General features: G+C 34.5%; 1 protein-coding gene across 3 annotated transcripts in view; it reads right to left on the bottom strand.

Moving 5' to 3' along the window:
- Positions 1 to 14,197, bottom strand: part of STXBP5 (syntaxin binding protein 5) — a 125,113-nt gene that overhangs the window by 98,259 nt on the left and 12,657 nt on the right. For all 3 annotated transcript variants that reach the window (XM_037156812.2, XM_037156813.2, XM_037156814.2), the window contains exons 3-4: positions 4,061 to 4,142; positions 2,821 to 2,921 (exon numbers count right to left, since the gene is read on the bottom strand). In XM_037156812.2, coding sequence (XP_037012707.2) covers positions 2,821 to 2,921; positions 4,061 to 4,142 — 183 coding nt within the window. The remainder of the gene's footprint in view (positions 1 to 2,820; positions 2,922 to 4,060; positions 4,143 to 14,197) is intronic.

Raw genomic sequence — 14,197 nt, 5'->3', positions numbered from 1 at the left:
CATCTCATGTGTAACTTTTAGGGCCAAGGCACACAACTGTGCAGGCTGTGTCCTGAATGGCAGCACTCAAACAAGGAGGGCTCTGGGAGACTCTGCGAGGCTGCGTCCACCAAGAAGGGCCTTGTACTTCTTTGTACTTGACACAAGGGCTCCTTTTGTTGGTCAAGATATGTACCTACGGGCACCTTACAGACTAGCTCAGGGTTCCTCACTCATGTTTATCAAAACTTCTTGGATATCATCCTTAGAGGTGCTGTAGGGCCTTACTCCATTATCAATTCCTGACTCTGAGACTCCTTGAGGTTTGACCCTCTCTCTCCATGACGATATACCACAATAACCTGTAGTGTATCTGTTCATGAACTTGGATTATATACTGTCACATTCCTATGTTCCAGTGAGGATATGGACATGCCACTAGCAAACAAGGTATCAGTATTCTCCTGCTGGAATCCTACATTCTGGCAGAATCTGTACAGTGAGTGGTAGTTTTAAGAGAACTTCCACGAAAGAACATCAGCATCCGCATGTCCACTGCAGCATTATTTACAATCACCAAGATATGGAAGCAGCCCAAGCGTCCATCAGTAGATGTGTGGATAAAACAACTATGGGACATTTACATGATGGACTACTACTCGGCTGTAAAAAAGAAAAAAAAATTTACTATTAGCAACAGTATGGATGGACCTGGAGAACATTATGCTAAGTGAAAAAAGCTAGTCATAGAAAGACGAGTCCCATGATTTCAGTCATATGTGGAATCTAATGAACAAACTGAACTAACAAGTAAAATAAAGACAGACTCAGAGAGCAGTATGATACTAAGCAGGGGAGGGAGGGGCTTGGTGGGTAGAGGGATTGAGCAAAAAGGAAAAAGGACTCTTGAACACCACCAACAGTGAGGTGATTACAGTAGGGAGGGGGATATGAGGAGATTAAATGGTAGTGAAAAAATACAATTAAAAAAATTAAATAAAAAGAACATCTGTAGTACTGTACTGACCAAGTGACATCATTTTGATGTACTGTAGGTCACAGTTTCTTAGCTTGGACAGAACTATTATTTTGGGCTTGATGACTCTTTGTAATAGGACACTTTTTGTGCACTGCAACATGTCTGGCAGCATCCCCGGTCTTTGTTCACTAGAGGTCAGGAGCACTGCTCATGCCCACCCCCACTTGTGACAACAAAAAACATCTCCAGACATTGTCACATGCCCTCCGGGGGATAAAATCAAGCCAGGCTGACAACTACTCTGCCAGGTCTACCTTCATTTGCAGCAGGTGGTATGAGACTGGGAACGAAGGTATTGCCTGGCGCGAAGATGCCCACCACTATTTCCTCCTGCTCCATCGCATTTGAGACTGAGGTAGGCTCCCCCTGAGATCCAACCAGCTAGCAGACTGAGGAACTCTGCCCCGCAACTTGAGAGGCTGGCTCTATTCCCAGTAGGTAGCAAAGAACTGAACCCTGACTTTGTGCTTACTCTTCCTCCCTAATCTCACCCCTCCCTCCTTTCATTAACTCTTCCTTCACCTCTGTCCCTCCTTTAGAAGTAATACCATGATTCAACTAAAGCCATTAGGTGACTTACCTTCTCAGACAAGATGTAGCCCAAGAACAAACTTTGCTGCTGACCCCCTGCCAGCTCTAGTCTCTGCCCCCCATGTCCCCCATACAATAAAGACATGCCTTGTCAACAACAAGTTGAACTTCTATATTCCCGGTAGCCCAGTTTGCATACTTTGAAGGCCACTGTGGGCAGAAGTGCAGACTCTTAAAGAGACTGACCTGGTCATATAACCTCAACAGACTGACATCAAAGCAGAACCGTGGTCTGATGCCTGTCTTCCAACAAACATGGCCAAAGACACTTACTCCACTGCATTTAGAAACCAGCTGGACCCAAACTTCTTTTATATATATAGATACAACACATACTCATATACAGACATATACAGATATATACATATGTATTTATGTATGTATATGTATGTGTGTATTTATATATATATGAATCAAAAAGTAAGTCTCCCAAGCAATGGGAGGCAGGAAGATGACTATATTCCTACTCATATTTACTCAAAAGTAAGTTCCGTATAAATCAAAGATTAAGCATGACAACTACAACTGTAAGAGTACTGTAAGTATGAAAGAATGTTTAATAAAATTGGGGTGTAATATGCCTTTCCAATGAAAGCACAAACACACATCATATGAGAGATTTCTGTGATCAAGCTGTTCCACTCTACAAGTATCTTACAGATACATTCATTAATGTGGACAGACATATATGTAACATAATATTACAACACAGCAAAATGAACAGCAGACAGAAAATGATATGAATGCCCATTAATAACAAAGACTGACTGAACAAATTATGACATTTTCATACAATGGAGTATCATGTACTTATGAAAATGACTAAGGAAGGTTTAAAAGTGCTAATATGAAACAATCTACCAGATAAAGTTAGAGAAAATATGTAATGCCTTCCTTTTATGCAAAAAAACGTTATACAGGAATTTTTGCTTATATACACAGACCGTAAGTATTTCTAAAAGGACATACAAAAGAAATTTATGTGGTTGCCTCTGGGAGGAAGATGAATCTGAAAAGGAAGAAAACTTACTTTTCTCTGGACATTCTTAGAAGTTCTGAATTATTTTTAGGATAAAGTCCATCACAAAAAAATAATATCAGAGAACAAAATTCAAAGAAAATATTTCAAAACAGAATAGCAAATATATATGTGTGTGTGTGTGTGATATGTTTATACACACATATACATATGAAAAGCAAGAGACGCTCACCTTTCTCTGCAGAATTTAAGTGAATGCAGTATGGCAGGTCTCTTTTGACGTAAATTCCATAAGTGTAAGGTGTCATCAGCCAAGGCACTCACAAGAGCTCCCTTCAAAACAAAGTACAATATATTTTATATGGAACACAATTGACAAATATTGTAGTATTGTTATATAAAATGTTACTATGGGAGAAGCTGGAGGAAAAAATGCACAGGAGCTCTCTATTTTGAAACTAACTGCTAGTCTTAATTATTTCAAAATATGAAAGCTTTTTTTTAATGGAAAAAAATCTGAGCCCTCATATATGGGCCTGACAACCTTTTTTTAACACTTTATGCAACTCTATGGAGGATACTAAAGTTACAAAAAAAGCTTCCTCTTACCCTGAAAAACCTACGCAATTGCATGTTATTTGGATCCTAATTTTGCTGAATATTTTCCTTTTATCATCTTTAACTCTTTACACTCACAATGCTTTTAATCCTTTGATATGAACAAAACATTTATCAAAAGCCAGAGGTAGTGAGTATTTTCTTTCTCTCATATACATTTAAGAATCTAAGAGAAAAATAATGTACAAAATTATCCTCACATGTAAGAATCACAAAGCCATTTCTGGAGTAATTTCTCTTTCTTCCTTTTATGACCAGATTTTCCTGCCTGTCACTAGTTATAGTAAGCACCTATTCTCAGAGCTGATCATACTTTTTAAAACCTGCAAACACACTGTTTACTCTGCTGATGAAATGGGGTTTCTCTAAATCCTTCCAAACTACACTCTACCAAACAAAAAAAAAGGTGTCATCAATTACTTCAACCAATAAGAGACACAACAAGAACTTTGGACAATAAACAGTTTCTAAGAGATTTTGGTTTACTGGTTGTGTTTCAAAACCCATTTGAGAAGTACATTTTGTTATTTATAATAAATTCTACCTTTAAAAACATTTTAATATGAATTTTTATATGTTTTATAACTTTCAATATCACTGAAATAAAATTTAAATGCAGCACCCTCTACCAAAATGATTTAGCTTATACCATTCTATTTGCAACACTGTTTTGAGAAACATCATTTATATAACTGTCCAAAATGATGCCTTACAGTGAATTACTATTATCTCTGAACTGTAAGAAATCAGTTTTTTGTTTACATATTTCAATATGAATGAATGCAAGAAATCTTAAAGACCAGACGTGGCTCTATGTCGTACACATGGAGGAGAGATTAAAGCAATCCACTGACCTCATTAATCAGGAACTGGAGCTGGATTACCGCGGCTCCGCTGTCGTGCTGGCAGTAACATTCTACTCCTGGACGCCCAAAGCTGTCAGTAATTCCATTAAGGAGTTTATGGTATGTGTGGGCTTTTTATAGAAATTCGGTAAATATTATAACAGACTCATAAATAGTCCAGTGACCTGAGAGTCAATACATGCTACTTACTGAGGTCTACATTTAGACGTAGGTTTATTACACATCGATCTAATCAGGTAGTCTCTGTTGAAAATTAGAATGTTCAATGACTACAGATCTAAAAGAAATAAGACAATATTAGAGAAAAAAGGATATAAAACAGCAATAAACAAAAACAAAATAATATATATTTATAAAACTTTACTCTGACCCACATTTTTTCTCTCACTTAGAATAAAAAGATGAGGAATCTGAAAAGCAGACAAATGTTATTTTGGAATATTGCTCTTATATAATCCTTTTCAAAAATTTTTCATTCCTGTAGGGTCATTTTAAAATAGTTTACACTAAAAATATAATGAAGAGCCATGTAACTATGTGGCATGATGTTATCACGCCAATGACTATATCAATTTTTACGACAGGCTTGAATATAGATTAAAATGCAAATTTCTATGAATTTGTATATAATAAAAGTGAACACAAAGCATTTTCTTCTTAGGCATTATATAAACATGTTACATACTTTAATTTAATTCTTAAAACCCATGAAGAATATATAATTTCACCTCATATAAACAGATAAAAAATTGCAGCACAGAGAAATTAAGTAACTTGCCCCAAGTCACACAATTAGAAATTAGCAGAGATAGAATCTGAATAACATTCTAGCTCCGAAGTCTACACTCTTAATTAATAAGGTATGGTGAGTAACGAACAAATAAGAAGAAAAACACTTATAGAACTTATATGCCAGCTATCATTATATGTTTTTAACATATAACAATAAACTTGAAATGAGATTAGACATTTTAATATGCTGCTTTAATAATCTACTTTTCACTACTCAATAAATATTAACACAAAATAAAAAACTAAATACAAAAATAAAATTTCAAGGGATTTAATAAAATGACAGCACTCTATATAAATTCAAACTCAGGTATATAGATTATTTCTACATTCCATGTACACATGTCCTAGGGTTCTTCTTAATTAAAAATAATTGCAACAAAGATGAAATTCCTATTCTCTAACCATTTTTTCTGACTTTTAAAAATATTTCTAGGTGGTATTTATATTCAATGGACTTTTTCATTTTTTTACTAACCATTAACTCTTCGATTATTTTATAAAGTAACGGACTAATTGAACGTATTTAGCCAACAGCAACCCCACTCTTCAAGCACCTTGAATTCATCATTATTATCATCGATGGTAGTATATTTGCTACAGAAATTGCCCAAATGCAACTGGGAAACTAGATTTCAAACTGCTACTATGGGCACCTGGTGGTGCCACATCACACAGAAGTAGGATAAGGAAAGAAAGGTCTTCATCTCTGTTGATTCATTTTTCTCAGATGACAGCAAAGACTTTGCTCTTTTATTCAGTAAAATGAGTCAATTCAAATCTTCCCAGATAAATTATTCCTCCTAGTACCAATTAGCACATTCTCTTATTTCCATTTTATATGACTAGTGTAAAATTTCTCTTACATGACCAGATCAGGACTGATAACTAAGGTCATAAAAAATGGGAGCTATTGTGGAGAATCATTAAAATTCTACTTAGCTTACATGCTATTTACACATAAAACATAATTTTGCTAACCTTATGATATTAGTTAGCCAAAGATGTTTTCTGTAAGTGTGGTTCTATTAACTAGAGTTCAGCATTGTTTTCCTTGAATAAAAAACATAACCGTAACTACCCAGGTATAAGATTTATATTTAATTTTTCAAGTGCAACTTTACAGATACTGGCAATGCAATCTAAGCACAGCATTCATATAGACTTATTATTTCTTTTCCAATTGTCTACTGTTATTTTATCCACATAACATCAGAAAGGAAATTTTAGGTGACTGACCCTCATGAAGTTTTTCCAAAATGTTCACTGTAGGTTTTCACATATTAAAAACCCTCTCTTTTTACATTCCTACTTTATCAATTTATATGTTATTAATTATTTCACTATAATATCAAATATGAAATGCGAACATATTTGGGAACAGACAAAACTGATGGCTGGTAAACCAAGGACAAGCAAATAGCTGTTACTTTGGGCCTCATGGGAACAGGCTACAAGTCTCGAAACTTCAGCATGTTGTGGGCATCAGTCAATATTTTATTCAAAGACAATGAAAAGTGTCTGTAAAATCCATAAACTTAGTTACATGGAGGTCAAGAAAAGTTTTATGCTTACTTTACACATGGCACCATTCCAGACAAAACTGTACTTTTTAATGAGATTAATATAAATAGTCATTTATTTCTAGCTAACATGATAAATCTATTTTCTTAATGTAAGAAATACTTACTGAGTATCTACTGTATGCCTTAAATACATAAGCACAAACATACACACAGAGTCAAATTCCTAACTTACTTTATTTTAAAATGGGAGAATAAACATAGAGGAAGCGTGTACAATCAGTATTTTTACCTGGGTAGATAATAATAAAGTCGGACTAGTCTAATAGTATAAAATTAGAACAAGTGTAACTCTTAGTAGCAAGTAAACACTATAAAACCAATTAGGCATAAACAATATGCCAATCGAATATTTTTTCTAGATTCAAGTTTCATATTAGTTAAGGTAATGAATACCTATTAACGTTAATAATGAAGCACTACCACCCTGCAGAATAAGCAAAAATAGCTAGAGTACTCTACAAATTCTAGTTGAAAATTTCAGACAGCCTCCTTACAAAATCATCATGTGTAAAATTAGCATCCAAAAAACATTTTAGAGACTATAGCTATGTGAGAGGAACAGTTCTTAGCAAAGTTAAAGAAGACATTAAAGTGAGTAAACAACCTTATGCTCAACAAGCTCACAAATCAAATACTATACATTAGAATAAAGGACAAAACCATATTATTATCCCCTCCATGAACACAGAAAAAAGTCTTTCACAAAATCCAACACTATTTCACGATAAAATACTTAATGAGAAGAGTACTTCTTCAACCTGACAAAGGGCATCTATGAACAACCCACGGCTTAATGCCATACTTAATGCTGGAAGAATGAATGCTTTCCAGCTCAGGAAAAAGAAGGGCCTTGTCCACTCTTTCCATTTCTAGTCAACATTAGATAGGATGTTCTAGCCAGGGAAAACAGGAAAGAAATACAAAGTATCTAGGCTGGAAAGAAAGAAATAAAACTATCTCTATTCACAGATGGCATGATCTTGTATATGGAAAATTCTAAGGAACCCACTTAAAAAGTTTTAGAATGAATAAATGAGTTCAGCAAGCTTTGCACAAGATCAATATACAAAAATCAATTGTACTTCTGTACACTGGCAATAAACAAGCTGAAAAATGAAATTAAGAAAATAATTAAATTTACAGTAACATCACAAAAAATACTTAGGATTAAATTTATCCAGAAAAATGCAAGAATCCTACATTGAAAATTACAAAACATTATTGAACAAAGATCTAAATAAATGTTAAGACATCCCATATTCATGCAGCAAAAGACTAAATAATGTCAAGATGGCAATATTCATCACTGATTACAGAATTAAGGCAATCTCTACCTGAATCCGAGTCCCAGCTTTTTCCAGAAAGTGATAAGCTGATCCTGAAATTCATATGGAAATGAAAGTGACCCAGAATAATAGAGATAATCTTGAAAAAATAAAACCCAAACTTGGAGGACTCTTACTTCCTTAATTTCAAAACACACTACAATGTTATAATAATCAAGACATGTGGTTTTAGCATTAAGGTTAGACATATAGAGCAATGGAATGAACTGAAAGCCCAGAAACCAACACTGATCATATGATCAGCTGACTGTGATAATGGTACCAAGATCACTCAATTAAGAAAGAACAGTCTTTTCAACAAATGGTGCTGGGACAACTGGACATCTACCGAAAAAGAATAAATCTGGACCCCTAGCTCACACTATAAACAAATATTAGCTTATAATGGAATAGAGACCTAAGATAAAGAAATATAAAACCCTTGTAAGTACACATAAGAGTGAGTCTTTGTGACCTCAGATAACAGCATGGTTTCTCACATAAAACACCAAAAGCACAGGCAACAAAAGAGAAAGATAAGTTAAAAAATTAGACTTCATCAAAATCAAAAGTATTTGTGCTTCAAAGGACATCATCAAGAAAGTTAAAAAATAATCCACAGAAAATATCTATGAATTACATATCTGGTAAGTATTTAATGTCCAGTATATATGAAGAGCTTTTGCAACTGAACAACAAAAAGACAATCCAATTTAAAAAATGGGGAAAGGATATGAATTGACATTTCTCAAAAGATATGCACATAGAAAAAAAAGTACATGAAAAGATGAAAAACATTATTAGTCATTAGGGATATGTGAATAAAAACCACAATGAGATACCACTTCACATTCTCTAGAATGGCTATAATAAAAAAGACAGTATCAACAGTTGGTGATAACAGAGAAATTAGAACACTCAATTATTGTTGGTAGGACTGTAAAATGCCACTTTGGAAAACAGGTTGGCAATTCCTTTACACTAAACAGAGTTACCATATGATTTAGCAATCCCATTCCTAGCAATATTAAAAAAAGGAACGGTAACACACAGACAGAAAACTTCTACACAGATGTTCACAGCAGCATTATTCACAATAGCCAAAAAATGAGGAAAACAAAATGTCCACACACGATGACTGAATAAATAATGTGCAGTCTATTTATACAATGGAATATTCAGCCATAAAAAGAAGCAAACTACCAATACATGCGACAATATGGACAAAACTTGGAAACATCATGCCAAGTAAAAGCCAGTCATAAAAAACTACATGTTGTTTGACTGCATGTATATAAAATGCCCAGAATAGACAAATCCACAGAAATAGGCGGCAGGTAAGAGGCTGGGAAGGACCGGCTGGAGAAGGTAATGGGGGGCGACTGCTAATGGATATGGGTTTCTTACTGGGATAGTGAAAATGTTCTGAAATCAAAGTTTTGATAACTGTGTAACTGACTATAGAGAAAAACGGAACTGTATACTTTAAAAGGGTGAATTTATTGGTATGTAAAAATCTCAATAAGAATATTATTAAAAAAACAAAAATCAGCTTGTATGAATGATAAATAATAACAACACATATAAACAAGCAAAAATAAAGACTGAATTTAAGGCAAAAAATGATCGCACTTATTAATGAAACAAGTTAAGACATTATATTCTTATATATACTCCTTTTATATGAAATTTTAAAATATCTTTCATAAGCAATGAATGAATTTAATTAGCAACGTGAATGAAATGCAGAATAATAGGAAAAAGTAAGACTGTAGTTGAGCCTTTTTGCAATTAAGCTCCTCATTTCCTTCTGCCCTGTATTCAATTTTTAAAATTTTTACTTTATTCAAGATTTAAACACAGGAAATATTTAACAGATGAAAAACAACAACAACAAAAATATACAGTACTCTCTTATGCAAATAAAAACTTCTAATATATAAAAAATAGTATGGTTTTAGATGTATCTCTGTCACACAGGAAAAAGCTTTTTTAAAATAAAATATGAGGATTTATATTTCCATCTAATAGTTTACAATATATATTAATTCTTAAAAATATAATGATGAAAATTATTCAGGAGATTCTAATTTTAAATTATAACAATTACAAACTAGGAAAAAAAGACTTTGAATAAAGATAGTAAGCTGAACAAATATGTTTGCTATCACTCTGCTCCAAGAACCTATTTTAAAAGTACCGACGAAGAATAAAGAACTTGGTAAATAAAAAATATATAAACATCTAAAAAATATACAAACATTTAAAGGATTACTTTAGATGTTAACACTTAACAAGAATAAAAATAAGAAAAGTTATCAAAGAAATAACAAGAAAACGTATTTTACTTAGCATCTAAGTAATGTGAGTCTTCAAATGGAAATACCCAGAAGACACACATCCAAATAATCCCTCTACAACCTTGTCACGTGAACACTTGAAAAGACACTCCAGAGGCTCCCAAGAAAAAACAATGAACTCAAGGTCACCAGCAAAGTAAAGACAATCAAAGGCAATGAAGCAATACCCTCAGAGTTGAGATAAAGCAGTTTTCAATTTACAAGTCTATAGTCAATCAAACCACTAAAAAAGTTTAATGAAAGACTTTTTAGACATGCAAGACCTCAGACATCTTATCACTGTGTTAGGACGCCATTGAAGGCTGTGTTCTGATTAATCAAAAGAGGAAACAAACAAATAAACAAAGAAACCAATAACATAGGATCTAGGAAATAAAGAAATCAACCCAGTAAAAGATGAAGGAAAAGTCCAGCATAGTAAGGCAGCTGACATAAACAGCTAAACAGCCCTGGTCTAGACTGAAGTGGGACAGTTGGGGGTTTAAGGAAGGATAGAAATAGGAGAACAGAGATGTGACTCACTCCTGGAGAAGCCTGAGGAATTTCAGCAGGAGATGAAAGCAGCCAGTAAGTCTAGGCCGGGAAGGCAGGCAGAGGAAGACAACTGTACAAGAAAGCAACTGTACTCATAGGATACTACTTGCCTGCAGAATGAAAAAGAATCATCATCCTAATAAAAAAGTCCTAATGCATTTTTAACTTTTAGAATCAAACAAAAAGTTTACTTTGTCTCCATGTTTTCCCTCCTTGTAGCTCCATGACAATTGATGGGAGAGGAGGAAGGAAAAAGAAGACAGGTTAATATTTTTATTTTACAAAGTGGGAAGCCAAGGGCTAGTATGCATAGTTAATGGAGGAAATATAAAGAATTAACAGTAATAGTTAAGGGAAGTTACAAATGCAGACAGAGAAAGTAAAGAGAGTGACATGACTATATTGGGAGGGGAGACATGAATCAAATATTCATTTTTCAACGCAGAAAGTCAAAAGCTAATTTCTAGAGTTGATGATTTAAAAAACAATGGCAAAGCATTTTCTTTATAGAGTCAGCAACATGAACAGCAACAGGAAAATGGTTCCGGCTGCAGAGGAGGGGAAGGCATGGGACAGCAGGGCACATATTGTTACTTTGCTTCCTGACCCTCTACACCATTTAACCTGTAAACAGTGTCATTACAAATTTAGTCTATTTTAATGAATTTCTAAAGTGGGGAAAAGTAATAGTACAGAATCAGGCAGACCATTAGAAATAATCTAATACTCTATTACTTCTATCTGAACTAGCTTCTAATCAACTGGATAGGCATATGCTCAAAACAAGATCTTATTAAGAAATCACTACCAAAATTTAATACAGTGGAGAATACTTCATTTTGTATTTTTATGACCTCTGAATATATTTGCAATACAAAGCCTTTGTCAAATAATATTTACACTTTTACAGTTGAGTACCCCTTTCTATGGTTTCAACTACTTGACAATTAACAATTTTTAAATCTCTTTTTGAAGATCTTTTTGAGGATTTTATTGCTATAAAAATTGACATAGATTTCTAGTTTCTAAATAACATTACTTCCAGCACATAAGTAATTCAAAAGCTGTCATTCCACCCTAACAATAAGTAAAAAGCTGAACAAACTAAAAATCAGCAATTCTTAGATTCATCAGTGAGATCAAGAGCAGCAAATCAGTGCCCCAAATTGCAGAGGCAGGCCAATACAGAGAACCACAGCTTACCAAAATAAACAAAACAGGGATCAGTGCCTGGGTCGGGAAATCTAAACTGGAAATTGAGGAATGGCTGGAGGTTTAAAGTAGAGAAATCTGAGAGTTAGAAAGTCCAGCATGACCCACACTTGACTGAATTTCACCAGCATGAACCCCACCAGGTTCTCAGAGTGAGTATCTGAGAAAAATCCCCTCCTGCTTCCAGCTTGGGAAGAGGTAATGCAACCATTTATAAATGTACTGCAGCATTCAGTTCTTAACAAGGTCTGCCCTCAAGAGGAACTAACCACAGCCTAAACTGCTGGGGGGTTATCAGCACATGACTGACTCGGTGGCGATACCCAATTCCAACTTGCTCTAGCCAGCCTAACTCACCTGGGGGTTGAGGGCAGGGCCAGGAGAGGACTGAGAAGCACTTGTGAAGTTCACAGGCTCACTAGAATTATAAAACCTAATTATAGGACTACAGAACACTTTCCCTCTCCCTCCACACCTTACCATGAAAATGAGTCTGGACACAAACTGCATACCCTTCTAAAAAATTAATTCAAAACTGTATTGCAGACCTAAATGTCAAACACAAAACTATAAAACTCCTAAAGATATCATGGGAGAAAACCTAGATGACCTTGCATATGGCAATGACCTTTTAGACACAACACCAAAGCTACCATCCATGAAAAAAATAATTGATAAACTGGACTTCATTAAAAGCAAAAACTTGTGTTCTGTGAAATATGTCAAGAGAATGATAATACAAGCCATAGACTGAAAAAAATATTTGCAGAAGACACATCAAATAAAGGACTGCTACCAAAATATACAAAGAATTCTTAAAATTCAATAAAGCAAATAACCTACTTAAAAAATGGGTCGCAGATCTTAACAGACACCTCAGCAGAGAAGATATGAGTACACAAATGGCAAATAAGCATAGGAAAAGATGTTCTACATCATATGCCATTGAGAAAACATAAATTGAAACAAAAAGATACTACCACAAACCTGTGAGAATGGCCAAAACCCAGAACCGACACCACCGAATGCTGATTATGATGTGCAGTAACAGGAGCTCACGTTCACTGCCGGTAAGAATGCAGAACGGCATGCCTACTCTAGAAGACAGCTCAGCAGTTTTTTTATGAAAGCAAAGACACTATACTCTCTAGTAATCACATCCTTGGTATTTACCTAAAGGAGGTGAAAACTCATGTACACAGAGGGACCTGCACACTGAAGTTCAGAACCACATTTTTCATAATTGTCAAAACTTGGAAAAAACCCGGGTGTCCTTCAGTAGGTGAATGGACAAATAAACTGGGGTACATCCAATGAAGTGTTATTCAGCACTAAGAAGAAATGAGCTATCGGCCATGAAAAAACCCAGAGGAAACTTAAATTCTCATTCCTATGAAAAGGAAGCCAATGTGAAAAGGCTACATACTATATGATTCCAACCATATGACACTGCAAAACAGACAAAAGTATGGAGACAGTAAAACAATCAGTGGTTACGGCAGGTTAGGGAGGAGGGACACATGAAAGGTGGAACACAGGGGGTCTTAAGGGAATAAAATGATACTGCAGTGGTAGATACATGTTATACATCTGTCAAGACCCATGTGAGTTCTGAATGATTATGACATGTCATTAACTGTAACCAATGCACCACTCTGGTAGGGAATGTTGCTAATGGGGGAGGCTATGCCAAGTGGGGACAGGGGCACATGGGAAAACTCTGCAGTTTCTGCTCAACTACGCTATGAACCCAAAACTGTCCTAAAAAATAAAGTCCATTAAAAAATAACATTATTAAGCTTAATTTCTTTTTTTAAATTTTATTTAGTTATTTTTCAAGTACAGTTTTTTTGTCTATTTCTCCCATCCGAGCCCCCCCTCCGCCCTAATTTCTTATTAAGAAATTAAGCTAGCTATGGACATAATTTGTAGTGCTGACTCACAATTCTGACATTATACTAGTCTGCTATATAAACCAAGCTATAACATGTACTATTTCTGCAGTAAAAAATGCTAAAATTTACCATGAAGAATGCCTATCTCAACATTTAAAATTTTCTTAACACAATTATAACATTGTACAATAAGTGGCCAATGGTATTTTAAAAATTATGTCAATCAACAGCTTTCTTTTCATATGAAATGAACATCAAAACAAAAAAAAAGTATTTGTAGCATCTAGATTAATATAGCACTATAGTATTACTTGGGTTGAAACAGGCCTCTAGTTACCTCTCCCACTATTATTTTGAATTAGATTTTTTAATTATTTTTTAAAGATTTTATTTATTTATTTTTAGAGAGGGAAAGGGAGGG

Source organism: Artibeus jamaicensis, unplaced genomic scaffold (genome assembly GCF_021234435.1).
Source record: "Artibeus jamaicensis isolate MK-2021 breed Jamaican fruit bat unplaced genomic scaffold, CSHL_Jam_final contig_3176, whole genome shotgun sequence".
Lineage (NCBI taxonomy): Eukaryota > Metazoa > Chordata > Mammalia > Chiroptera > Phyllostomidae > Artibeus > Artibeus jamaicensis.
The sequence above is the reverse complement of the archived record's forward strand: the minus strand, read 5'-3'. Positions and strand labels throughout refer to the sequence as shown.